General features: G+C 45.4%; 1 protein-coding gene across 3 annotated transcripts in view; it reads left to right on the forward strand.

The window, feature by feature from the left end:
* Nucleotides 1–13,359, forward strand: part of NEK10 (NIMA related kinase 10) — a 238,999-nt gene that overhangs the window by 14,137 nt on the left and 211,503 nt on the right. For all 3 annotated transcript variants that reach the window (XM_087946352.1, XM_087946353.1, XM_087946354.1), the window contains exons 6-7: nt 1,583–1,667; nt 9,145–9,186. In XM_087946352.1, the coding sequence (XP_087802478.1) occupies nt 1,583–1,667; nt 9,145–9,186 (127 nt within the window). The remainder of the gene's footprint in view (nt 1–1,582; nt 1,668–9,144; nt 9,187–13,359) is intronic.

The following is a 13,359-nucleotide window of genomic DNA, read 5'->3' on the forward strand; positions in this document are numbered from 1 at the left end:
TGAGCATGGTTCCAGTACCTTAATCCTATATTAGTGGGATAGAACACATTCACTAAATGTATGGGATTTAATTCATTCATACATCCCATTAAGTTCAGTCAGTCTGATTTAAATTGCATTTTTTCATATAATGTGAATAATTTGGCTGAATTTCAAAGCCTCCTGCTTTGTTTTAGTTTTATATTAAATTTATTTTTTCCTTTATTAATTGAAGCAGATAAATTGTTAAATATTTTAAATGTCCTTTAGCTTAAATAAGCCATAGGCCCAGAGAGATTGTTCCAAATAATTCAATTTTGGGGAGTTTATTTACACCTACAGCAGTACCACCTTTGTTTTTACTAGATTATATTTAGGAATTGACTTGATGGCCAGCATAACCTTGAGCTGTCATTTTAATCACAGCTATTTCTGAGACAGAATGAGTGAGAGGAAAATAAAGTGAAATGTGTATTATAGTTCGGTATTTGCATTTTTAGGGGTGTTAAATCAAAACTTTAAAAATTACTTGCAAAAAAATAAAGATGAGAGTGTTTTTTTTCTTATATGAGGTAAGTTCAAACATACTCTGCTTTTGCTTTTGTCTTGAGTGTTGAAGCTATTGAAATCTTGATTTAATGGTGATAAAGTGGCAGGTATGAAGTATCTGTTACTCCCAAATGTCTGTTACATTCAAAGTATGTTTTCTACAGGGATTTATTTATTTGCATAATGACATCATTATGATGTAATTTGCATGCTATCAAGAGATTAAAATTATACTATCTCTTAGTCTTCCTCTTGCTACAATGATCTATATACCTACTCCCCAGTTTATCTTTGTCAGTCTTTCCACTGGCTTCTCCACTCATTTCACTTATTCCTTCCCAGAAATATTGATAAAACCTTGAGTTAATGGACTTTGTCCATTATTTGGGATAAGATATTTGGATTCAGTTTTGTCATTGCTGTAAGGCTCTGGAAGATGCCTAAACTAATAGATTTGTTTCCAAGGATAATTTTAAAAGAGTTCCGTTCAGTAAGATTTATTGAAATGAATTTATAGAATAAAATTACAAAAATTTCAGAAAGTGAACTAATGCTTAATTTAGAATCAACATATTTCATATTGATTTGGATGATGCTTTCCTGCATCCCTCTGTTTCATAAACTTAGGATGCATTGCAAAGAAAACGTCGCTCTTCATCAGTAGTGGGGAAGCCAAACTCTGTTTTTTATATGAAGGTTGCTTGAACTCATTAAACTGAAGTCTATAAGCTTGAGATTTTATTAACACTCACAGTCTGTGTTGCTATTAACACTCACAGTCTGTGTTGCTATTAATAGAGCTGTAGTTTAAAACTTGTAAGCAGTTCATTTGTTTTAATTTTGTTCTAAATTTATACTATGCTAAACAGCACATATTTAATTAAAAATAAGTTAAATAATAGGGAATAGGTTATTTGTATGAGTGTAGTTTATGAGATGTTATTTTCTTGTCTGTAATTGTCTGACTATTATCTATAAAAAGATGAACTTGCACAATTAGAATATATTGGCCTAGAGTTATTAATATGTGATATTTATTTTTTATTTTTTGCAGGGAATGGGCTAACCGAGCTTCATCTGTCCATTTTCTAAGAATTTTAATTTGTATAAGATTATTAATGAGAGATCCATGCTATCAGGTTGGCTTGCCTTTAGTTTACCTCTTAAAATATTCAGCATTACATTCTGTAACACGACTGTAACTACTGGTTAATTATTAATGCAAGTCAGTGGCCTTTCTAGTAACAAGTTGTATTCCTTAGATCATTTGTCCAATCTAGTTAGTAAATTATATTCTGACCATTGTCGTGGTAATATGGAATTATTTGGTGAACACATTTTCAATTTGTAAGCATTGTTCTAAATCTATAAATAAATTTAAAGCAGCAGATTATTTCAGTATTGCAGTAAGGTACCGTATATACTCGAGTATAAGCCGAGTTTTTCAGCCCATTTTTTGTGCTGAAAAAATCCCCCTCGGCTTATACTCGAGTCAGATTCCCTCTGAAAAAAAATGGTGTGGAGTCGCTGCCGCCGGGCAGCCAGTCCGCCGCCTCGGGAAGGGAAAGGCAAAGCGCTTTGCCTTTCCCTTCCCGGCTGGAGATGTTGGGAGTCGCTGCCGCCTGCCTTTCCCTTCCCGGCTGGGGCTGTTGGGAGTCGCTGCCGCCGGGCGCCCCAGTCCCGCCGCCTCGGGAAGGGAAAGGCAAAGCGCTTGCCTTTCCCTTTCCGGCTGGGGATGTTGGGAGTCGCTGCCGCCTGCCTTTCCCCTTCCCGGCTGGGGCTGTTGGGAGTCGCTGCCGCCGGGCGGCCCCAGTCCCGCCGCCTCGGGAAGGGAAAGGCAAAGCGCTTTGCCTTTCCCTTCCCGGCTGGGGCTGTTGGGAGTCGCTGCCGCCGGCGCGGCCCAGTCCCGCCCGCCTCGGGAAGGAAAGGCAAGCGCTTTGCCTTTCCCTTCCGGCTGGGGCTGTTGGGAGTCGCTGCCGCCGGGCGGCCCCAGTCCCGCCGCCTCGGGAAGGAAAGGCAAAGCGCTTTGCCTTTCCCTTCCCGGCTGGGGCTGTTGGGAGTCGCTGCCGCCGGCGCGGCCCAGTCCCGTGTCGCCTCGGGAAGGGAAAGGCCACGGCTTGGAAGGCCGCCGCTGGAGTGAAGCTGCGGCGCAGCCGCTGCGCTAAGCATCGGATCGGGCGCGCCGGACGGTTCCGACCGAGCCCGAGCGTCGTCTTTGGCGCCCGCCCAGCGCCGCGAGCTCCTGTACCGGGAGAAGGGAAGACACCCCCGGGCGGGCAGGGAGAGGAGCTTCTCCCGCCCGCCCCTCTTTCCGCGCCCACCGGTGTCCCGCAGGGCGACCCCGCCCGCAGTCGCCGCCGCTTGAAAGAGACGGGCCGGGGTGGGTAGAAAAGCGCCGGGCGTCCTTGGAGGAGAAGGTCCCGTGTTCGCCTGTCTGCCCGTGGATGTCAGCGGAGCTTTGCCGCTGCTTCGTCCCGGGTCTCTGGGCAAACACGTCCACCCGAAGCGGGGCTTGTCGCCTCCGGCACACAACGAGCGCTGCTCTCGGATTCCCTGTCCGGTTGCCCCCCTTTTGAGGGCAATGGCAGTAAACTGTTCCCGTAGCAGCGGCTGCTCCTCTTTCCCGGCTGGGCTGGTGAACGAGGCTTCGCAGGGCACCTTCGGCTCAGCAATTCTCTCCGCCGAGCGGCTGGTCCCGGGAGGCCGGCCCCTCTGCCCGGAGGGGCTGGGGGAGGGGGCTCGGTCTGGCCTTCCGAAGCCATGAATTCGTCCCTCTCGCTGATACGCCTGAGGCGCCCCTGGTTGCCTTGCTGGCTGGTTCCTCCACCACAGAGCGAAAGACGCGCTTCCCTTGAGGAGAGCAGGGGATGCGGGTCCTGAGGCAGCCAAGTCCCCCAAATGCTCGCAGTCCCACCTGCCAGCTGGACGGTCGCGCGCTCCCCTCTGGACTCTGCCGGCGCCTGTGCCCTCCAGAAGGCAGGAGGGTCACCCGGGTGGTTTTGTTTTTAGCAAACCTGAGAGGAGCACCAGGGTGGGGGAAAAGGGAACACGTGACTACGCAGGAGCTGTTCTGGGATTCTTTCCTGCTTCTTGTGCAATCTCACGCCCTCCCGAGAAGGGACACCCTGACCCCATTTGGGACTTGCGCCTGACAGGGGCCTGATGGAGTCCAGAGCTTTGGAAGTCATTCATTCTTCCAGGCTGCACATGAAGGACATGAAGAGCTTCCAGGCTCTTGAGAAGGGTGGGGGAGAGAGGCCAGCCTGATGAGGTCTCTGCTCCATCTGACTCTGGAGTAGTGGGGTAGTTGTGATTGCAGGGAAGCCAGGCAACAAATTACAACTCTGGCCTGGCGGGTTGATTCAGACCGCCCTGAAGGAGGACAGAACCCACGTGAAGTTGTGATAACATTCAGAGCCAAAAACAGCCCCCACCCCTCTTCGGAGAACCCAGTAGTTCCCACCAAAGAGAGGGCGAGGGTGCAAAGGCTGGTCTGAACACAGCTCAGATCTGGCTTTTTAATCAGAGCCAGGGAGCCCCTGAAATGCAGGTCCTGGGCCGCATCCTGATACTTTCCTTGGTGCTCGGGCAGAAGTAACTGGCCTGCTTCAGTCACAGTTCAGCAGAACACCCCACTAAGTACCCCAAGGTTTAGTGAACCATAAACCACTGTTGGCTCCAACAAGGGGACAGGCCAGGAAGAAGTAACTGGGGTTTAGTAAATCTAGAATCATTTTAATCCCAATCCAGATTGAATCCATACAGTCCATACAGTCTTAACTCTGCGAAGCCTCATTCACCAGCCCAGCCGGAAAGAGGAGCAGCCGCTGCTACGGGAACAGTTTACTGCCATCGCCCTCAAAAGGGGGCAACCGGACAGGGAATCCGAGGGCAGCGCTCGTTGCGTGCGGAGGCAACAAGCCCGCTCGGGTGGACGTGTTGCCCAGAGACCCCGGACGAAGCAGCGGCAAAGCTCCGCTGACATCCGCGGGCAGACAGGCGACGCAGGACCTTCTCCTCAAGGCGCCCGGCGCCTTTCTACCCACCCCCGGCCCGTCTCTTTCAAGCGGCGGCGACTGCGGGCGGGGGTCGTCCCTGCGGGAGACCGGTGGGCGCGGAAAGAGGGGCGGGCGGGAGAGCTCCTCTCCCTGCCCCGCCCTGGGGGGTGTCTTCCCCTTCTCCCGGTACAGGGAGCTCCGCGGCGCTAGGCGGGCGCCAAAGACGGCGCTCGGGGCTCGGTCGGAACCGTCCGGCACGCCCGATCCGATGCTAGCGCAGCGACTGCGTGCAGCTTCGCTCCAGCGGCGGCCTTCAAGCCGTGGCCTTTCCCTTCCCGAGGCGACGCGGGACTGGGGCGCTCCGGCGGCAGCGACTCCCAACAGCCCCAGCCGGAAGGGAAAGGCAAAAGCGCTTTGCCTTTCCCTTCCGAGGCGGCGGGACTGGGGCGCGCCGGCGGCAGCGACTCCCAACAGCCCCAGCCAGGAAGGAAAGGCAGGCGGCGGCGTCCCAACAGCCCCAGCCGGGAAGGGAAAGGCAGGGCGGCGACTCCCAACAGCCCCAGCCGGGAAGGGAAGGCAGGCGGGCGACTCCCAACAGCCCCAGCCGGGGAAGGGAAGGCAGGCGGCGGCGACTCCCAACAGCCCCAGCCGGGAAGGGAAAGGCAGGCAGCGGCGACTCCCAACAGCCCCAGCCGGGAAGGGAAAGGCAGGCGGCGGCGACTCCCAACAGCCCCAGCCGGAAGGGAAAGGCAGGCGGCGGCGACTCCCAACAGCCCCAGCCGGGAAGGGAAAGGCAGGCGGCAGCGACTCCCAACAGCCCCAGCCGGGAAGGAAAGGCAAAAAGCTTTGCCTTTCCCTTCCCGAGGCGACGTGAGATAGTGAGATCGATTTCCCAAATTAATTATTTTTATTTTTGAAATTTACCAGTAGCTGCTGCATTTCCCACCCTCGGCTTATACTCGAGTCAATAAGTTTTCCCAGTTTTTTTGTGTAAAATTAGGTGCCTCGGCTTATATTCGGGTGACTTATACTCGAGTATATACGGTACATGTCCGTAAAAAGAACTCTTTTTTGTTACATTGAATTAATTGAATAATTATTTTAAAATATAATTATTTTAAAATAATTATTTTAAAATATAATTATTTTAAAATATTTTAACACTTTATTCAATAAATAAATAACAGTTGCTTGTTATTGCTTGTTATTTATTAAATGACATTAAAGCATTAAAAAAATTAATGCTTTATTGACATTAAAGCATTAAAACATTAAAACATTTTAATGCTTTATTCAAGAAATAAATAACAATTCAGCAAAGCAACAAAAGAGCAGCAGTATGGTTTTCAATACTACTAAATTGGTCTAACCAATTTTCTGTTTGCCAGCATGGACTCAAATGCACGACCCTAAAACCAATAATCAAGACTTACTTACTTACTGTAGTAGTAATTGAAAATGTGCACTATAGGAATTGGCTCCAGAAAATAATGGGAGAGACTCCTACAAACTGAACTATGCACATATATACCTAGGTGATAGGTGATGAAAGCATAGATATTCATAATTGGCAAAACCTCAAGTTACTTCCCAGCTCTTCTACTGTTACCATACCCAAGAAAGAATCATTGTTTGATGCATAACAGTTAAGTTATCATAGAAATTCATAAAGCTGAATACCAAGCACCTCAAGGTAATTCCAATTAACACACATTCCTTCTATGTTTCTGCCTTGCTAATATGCTCCTCCAAGAATTTGTTTCCTCATTCAAGCAATTCTTTGAAAATATATTTATCCTATCTCTAAAAACATGAGAGTGTTGCTAGGTGGCATACAAACCTAATAACATTTAAAATCATGAAAGACTAAAATAAAAATAAAAATAATAAAAAACCTCCTTCTAGTTTCAAATACTGACTCTCACACAATTTTATTTGTTATTTATTTATCAAATTTTGAAACTACTCATTTTTCTCACAGAGGGACTCTAGGTGGTGTACAAAAATATTAAAACATATAAATTTAAAAAGAGCCAAAGATGATTAAAGTCATCATTAAAAATTAATTAAAAGGCAGGGACAGGGCTTTCAGGCACTAATCAGCTTGGGGGAGAGTTTTCCAGAGGATGGAGGTATTTCTCTCTTTCAACCTGTTGGAATTTTTTTACTGAAAAGGTCCGCAACATATCCTCCCTTCCCTGACCAAGTGGAACAGGTTGATGTAACAGGAAGAACACAGTTCTATAGATAACCTGTCTTCATGCATATAGGACTTCAAAACACCTTGAACTGGACTTGGGAGCAAAATGCTACTAAATGAAGCTTATGCAGCAAAAGTATGCATAATGTGCCTAACAATGTTGGGCATCTAACATTGCTTGTGAAACCGCATTCTATACCAGCTGAAGCTTCCGGATACCTTTCAAGGGTAGCCCCATGTAAAGCTCATTTCAATGGTCCAAATGGGAGATGATCAGGGCATGAGTAATTGAGCAGAGAGCCACTTTACCCAGGAAAGAGCACAATTGGCACACAACATTAAGTTGAACAAAGGCTTTTCTAGCCACAGCTGATAACTGTTCTTTGAGCTAGAGCCATGAGTCCAGGAGGACCCCCAGATTATGCACTGAATTAGTCTGAGGTAGTGAACACCATCCAAAACCAAAGATGATAAATTCTCAGATGCAGGGCCTACCCACACTCTTTTCAGTTGAAGTCTGTTGTTCCCCATAGCCTGTTCCCCATAGCCTGTCTGTTCCCCATAGCAGGTATCACAAAAGAACTTCCACAGCATCACTCACTCTGCCCAAGACTGAGGTAACAAATGATCACATCAGTTTGATGTAAATATTAAAAAGGTGCAGAAAAAGCACCTTCAGCATCCCACAAAGAAGGGGTTATGAGTTGGATCTCTTGCTTGATATCAGTACCAGTTGAGATCATCCTTAGAGGAAGGAGATGAACCCGGTATAGAACTTTGTCTCACCCTATTGCTTAAGTCAGACAAAAGATACCATGGTCAATGGTGTAAAAAGTTGCGAAGAGGTAAAGAAGAGCAGGAATGGATGCATTGCCTCCATCCAAATGAGTTCACAGTTTACTTAAGGTCAAAGAAATAACAGTCAAAGTATGCAAACTAAAACAGTGTCTGAGAGACACTTGCCTGCATGATTTACTGTTAATAAGAACATGTTATAGGAGTATACTTGGATTTCAGTAAGACATTTGACAAAGTGGACCACAACCTACTTCCTGATAAGCTAGAAAAATATGGGATAGACAGCATCACCACCAGAAGGATTTGTAAATGACTGACAAACTGCATTCAATATGCAGTGCTTAATGGAATTACATCTACATAGAGGGAAGTAAGCAGTGGGATACTGCAAGGTTCTGTTTTATACCCAATACTCTTCAATATCTTCATAAACAATTTAGATGAGGGAATAGAAGGGAAACTCATTGAATTTGCAGATGATGCCAAATTGGTAGGAGTAGCCAACACTCCAGGAGACAGGCCCAAGATGGAGCTTGACAGACCTGAACACAGGTCCTATTTAACAAAATAAATCCAATGTTGTCAAAAGGAAGATTTTGTACTCATGGGGGAAAAAAACCCCAAATGCACGGGTTCCAAAGCACCAGAAGGCAAGACAAGAAACAATGGATGGAAACTAATCAAGGAGAGAACCAACCTGGAACTAAGGAGAAATTTATTGACAATGAGAACAATCAACCAGTGTAGTAGCTTGCCTACAAAAGTGGGTGCTCCATCACTGGAGACTTTTAAGAAGAGAATGATATCCATTTGTCCAAAATGGTATAGCAGGGGTTTGGACTAGGAGACCTAATAGACCCCTTTCAGCTATGATGATGGTGATGGTGGTGGTGGTGGTGGTGGTGATGATGATGATGATGATGATGATGATGATATAGAAGAAGGATAGTATGAAACACTCAGATTCTAAGAGCCAGATCATGGTTCTCAACCAATTGAAAGGTCATAATTTCACAGGCAGAATCCATACAATGTCATAAAGAGCCATATATGAATTGGTTGCCCCTTAAATCAGGCTGCAGCCAACTGTCACTATCAAGATATTAACTGCCTTCTTGACTAGATGCCTTATGGAATGTCTCTGCTCTCCACTGTGCTCGTTGGGTGCTAGGGCTTGAAGAACCTACATCATTATTTCACTGCTTTTTGGCTTTGCATCTTGTGACACTCATACTCCACAGGTTATGCTGGAGTGACTTCTTCAAAGTCAAAGTCAGTGTCTGAGTCATAACCCATGATAAAACCCAAAAATGCAGAAGAAGAATCACTTGACATCATAAAGCCATCTTGCTATTCATCATTGGATCTCTAAGGCTATGAAAAAAACAAACATGTTTTAGGAACTTTTCAGAGGGTAAGCAAGGATGAGTTTAATCTCATTTCAGGGGAAATGATGTTCCAGAGGGCAGGGGCCACAGCAGTAAAGGCATGTTATCTGGGTCCTGCCAGATGGAACTCCTTAGTAGGACAGACATTATAACCTTCCTGCTCAACCTAATGAAATAGTAGATATAATTGGAAATACATTTGACATACTTAACCTTTTTTTCTCTTCTTTAGGAAGTTCTTCACAGTCTGGGTGGAATTGACAGTTTAGCACAGGTACAGTTATCCTAAAATAAATTATTGTTCTTTTATACACAGTCCTCAAAAGAGTAGTCCCATGGTGAGATAGACGGCAAATAAATTTAATCACAAAAACAATAAAATAAATAAATAAATAAACATTTTTTCTGTTTTCAGGGAATCACTAAACAAAGTCTGTTCAGTTTTGAGATAATAAAAAATTGAGATAAGCAAAGATGAAAATATTTAGGAAATTTAAATGTAGCCCTGGGAATGGGAAAAGAATGAATGAACTGCTATACCTTGCTATCATTTGGTATAATATAAGTTGGTATTAATTTGTAGTCTATATGTGATTATGAAAACTACTACTACCACAACTATATCCCAGGTAGTCAATTTTTTCTTGGTGGAATTCACATTTAGAGAGGTTTGCATATAGTTTGGCGTTTAGGTGTTTTTTGAGAATTGCTCGGAATAACTTGATGTGTTCTTTTGTTTCGGTGTAGATTAAAATATCATCAAGATAAACAAGAACCCCTTTGTACAAAGAATCATGGAGAGTCTCATTAATTAATTGCATGAACACGGCAGGTACTCCTTGTAGTCCAAAAGGGAGCACTTTAAATTGGTAGCATCCCAGTGGGGCGTTAAAAGCCATCTTCCACTCATCCCCTTCCCTTATTCTCATGCGGTAGTATGCCTCTCATAGGTCTAACTTTGAAAGGTGGGCTAACATGTCCTTCATGAGTGGGAGTGGGTACATATTCTCCACACTGATGGCATTAAGATTCTTGTAATTCACACATAGAGGCAAAGAGCCATCTTTCTTTTCACGGAATAATACTGGGGCTGCTATTTTGGATTGGGTAGGTTTGATGAAACCCCTTTTTAGGTTTTTATCGATAAATGCTCTGAGTTCGTTTAGTTCTCTGGGGGACATGCAGTACATTTTTGGTTTGGAAGTTTAGCCCCTAGTAGGATTTCAATGGCACAGTCTGTGACGTGATGGGGTGGGAGTTCATCAGAAGCCTCCTCGCTAAATACTTGTGCTAAATCCTGGTACTCATTGGGGATGTTAATGGCTTCAGCCGGCTGACTGGCCATGGCTCGCTCTCTGTTCTCTGTTCCCTTTCTTTTCCTTTCCTCTGGGCTGTTTGCAAATGCTACGTGTTTCTGGAAATGTATGGTTCCTCTCTTCCAATTTATTTTTGGATTCCATTTCCATAGCCATGTGAGACCTAGGACTAGTGACCCTTCCATTTCTGGAGCTGCAATGAATGTGAGCATCTCACTATGGTTCCCTAGTCTTATTTTCAATGGTTCTGTGGCAAAACTGTCTGGCTCCCCCGCTATAGTTCCATCTAATTGGCAGAAAGCGATGGGATTTTCCATTTTCTTTAATTGGATTCCCAATTTCTCTGCTAGGGAGGGGCTGTTTAGGCATCCCGAATCCAGTAACGCTGCAGCTTCCTCCCCCTTCCTTCGGGTGGGGATAAATAGTCTTAGGGGTAGAGTGATTGGTTCAATTGGGTCGCTTACCAGCGGGTCGTCTTCCGGATCGCTTTCGGACTGGCTCAGGTCTCCTTGGGGCGTTGGGGATTCTTCCTCTGGGTGGGAGGGGGGACTGGAACCTCACAGCTTCTTGGCTTCTCAGGCCAGTTTCTTTTCCTCAAGGGTTGGATTTTCCAGGTTTCCCCCCTGATGGGTGGTCTGGCTTTCTGGCAGGGGTTTTGGAACAGCATTCTGTTGTGTGGTACCCTTTTCAACACTTAAAGCAGCCAGATGGTCTTGGAGTCATGGTGGTTTGGGGTTTGAAAAATTCCCACTTTCCCTGGGGTGGGGATCTTCTCCAAACGTTGCCACTGTGGTACTGGCTATGGGTTATGTCTATCTCTGCCTTCTCTGCTATCAGGTACCATTCATGCAGGAGGTTTGGGGCCCCATGGGCCAGGCAGGCAGTGTACAAGTCGTCATTGAATCCATCTTTCAATCAACAGCCTAGGATATCTTCTGGCCTGTCAACTCGGCCGGCCAGGTCATGAAATTCCTCGGTGTACTCAGCTACCAAGCGACAGCCTTGCTTTACGACTCTAATGCGGTCGCAGGCTTTTATATCGGCGAGGGGGTCTTCGAAGTGGTGGCGTAGGGCTGTCATGAATCAATGAGGTTCCTCAGTTCTGGGGCATTGACGTTGTGGAGAGCCACCATCCATCTGGCTGCTGCCCCTCTAAGGCCAGGGTGACAACTTGCACTCGGGCCCCCTGGGTCAGGAAATTCCGCCCATAGTTTTGCATGTAGGTGAGGACTTGCACCAGGAAAAATCCCAGTTTCTGGGGTTCCCCATCGAATTTTACCCCCAAGGGCGGGACCTTTCTCTGCAGTTGTAGGTCTCTGGGTTGGCCAGGGTTAATCCCCTGCTCTGGGGAGGCAAGGGGTCGGGTACCTGGTATGGCTGCTGGTGCTCTGGCTTGTTCCAGTGCCTGAACATTCTCAGCTGGATTAGGGGTGACAGCTCAGGTTCTCTCAATTTCTGGTTCCCTCGCTCTCCTCCGTTGGTGACCTGGTTCATCCCTCACATTGAGGTCCTCCAGGGCTTCCCTCACGAGGCGATTTATGTACCGTTTCAATTGGTCATCTGCCGGTGGTTCCTCGACCCATTCTTCCTGATCAGAGAGGGCCTACAGCTCCATTTTCCACCCGGGTTTACAGTTACCCCGGGTGAGGGTTATTCCCTTGGTTCTTCCGTCCCAGCTGTCTCTCTTTCCTATGCCTATAGACCACCAGGGCTTTGTGGAGTTCTCGCAGGCAGCTTCATTGTCTTCGATGGGGTACATAAAGTCAGTGTCTGGCTGGGTAGTTGTCGAAGTTTCTCCCGAGCATTTGGCTTCCCCTTGCTCCATGCTATATTCAGACATTTTTGCAGGTCCCCTCGGTAGAGTGAAGTTTAAAAAATAATTCCTGTCCAGGTTGACCTCTGTTGCAGATTCTGCTTTATGTAAGCATGTGGACTTTTCCCCTTCAGCCGAAAAGAATGAACTTTTGAAAACTAGGTATTTCAAAAGGAATCCTTTATTGAAAGGAAGTGAATCCAGTACTAATGAAAGCAGAATCTAAGGTGCTTCCAGGCATTCAGTAATGGATAAAGGGAGTTAGAACCCCTCCCCTTATTTAGATGTGGATTTAGTCAAGCAAAGAACCAACATGTTAATTCCCCCCTCCCCTTTCCTGGGAACATATCTTAGAGGATTTTCCCAGGGAGTATCTTCCAGAGCTGGAATTTTTATGGTCCCTTCTCCTCTTGCTATCTCTCCAAGAGGTGACAAATTTCTAGCCATCTGGCTCCAGTCCTCCAGTTGTATATCATGTGCAGTTATACAGATTCAATATAAGATTTAATATATTCAGGTTCATCAAAAAGGATAACTTGTACCAACTCCCACTCCCTTCTTCTTCCATTGAAGAATGCCAGATACTTGGATCTGACATCCCCTTTTCTGTTGGGTTTTATTTTTACAACACATAGCAGAATTTTAGTATTTTTGGATAATGACAGAGGTAGAAAACAAAGATAACCATCCTTTTAAATATGATAATGACAAGCAAACTAATAAGCTGCCATATTACAGATATATTCCTCTCCTAAACCGATATCAATTTATGGTAGAAATTAACAACTTTTTCCTGTGTTACACTTATGACATGGCAATGGCAACAATGACATATTCTAAAATTAGTAAAAATATTAAAAAAAACTGGCAAAATTTCAGAAGATTGTGAAAGGAAATTCACTAATATTATTCCTGAGAAATTATTCATTATTATAGGATACCAAACCATTCTTGCCTGAAATCTTATTAAGAAACCCTATTAAAATCTTATGATACTTGTTAGGTTTGCAAAAGTTTGGCTGTAGTTTATTTAATTTGGGGTAACATGGAAAAGAATTGGGCATTGCTGGAAAATTGGTAAAAAATATGGAGACTGCAGTTCACTGTCTAAATATAAGATCATGCTCTTGGGGAAAATGAATCCTCTGGCAGAATACAATATTATGGGCTAGACAGAACAACAGATGAAAATGATTTAGATGTGCTCATAGCAGTTAACTGCAAAATGAGTAAACAGTGTCTAGGCAGCTCCGAAGGCAAACAAAATTATGGGAAATGCAACACTAAAGGGATCACTAGCAGGAAAAAGAAGGTCCTA

Source organism: Notechis scutatus, chromosome Z (assembly GCF_049901735.1).
Source record: "Notechis scutatus isolate UNSWTSFEM ecotype Mainland chromosome Z, rNotScu1.2, whole genome shotgun sequence".
NCBI lineage: Eukaryota > Metazoa > Chordata > Lepidosauria > Squamata > Elapidae > Notechis > Notechis scutatus.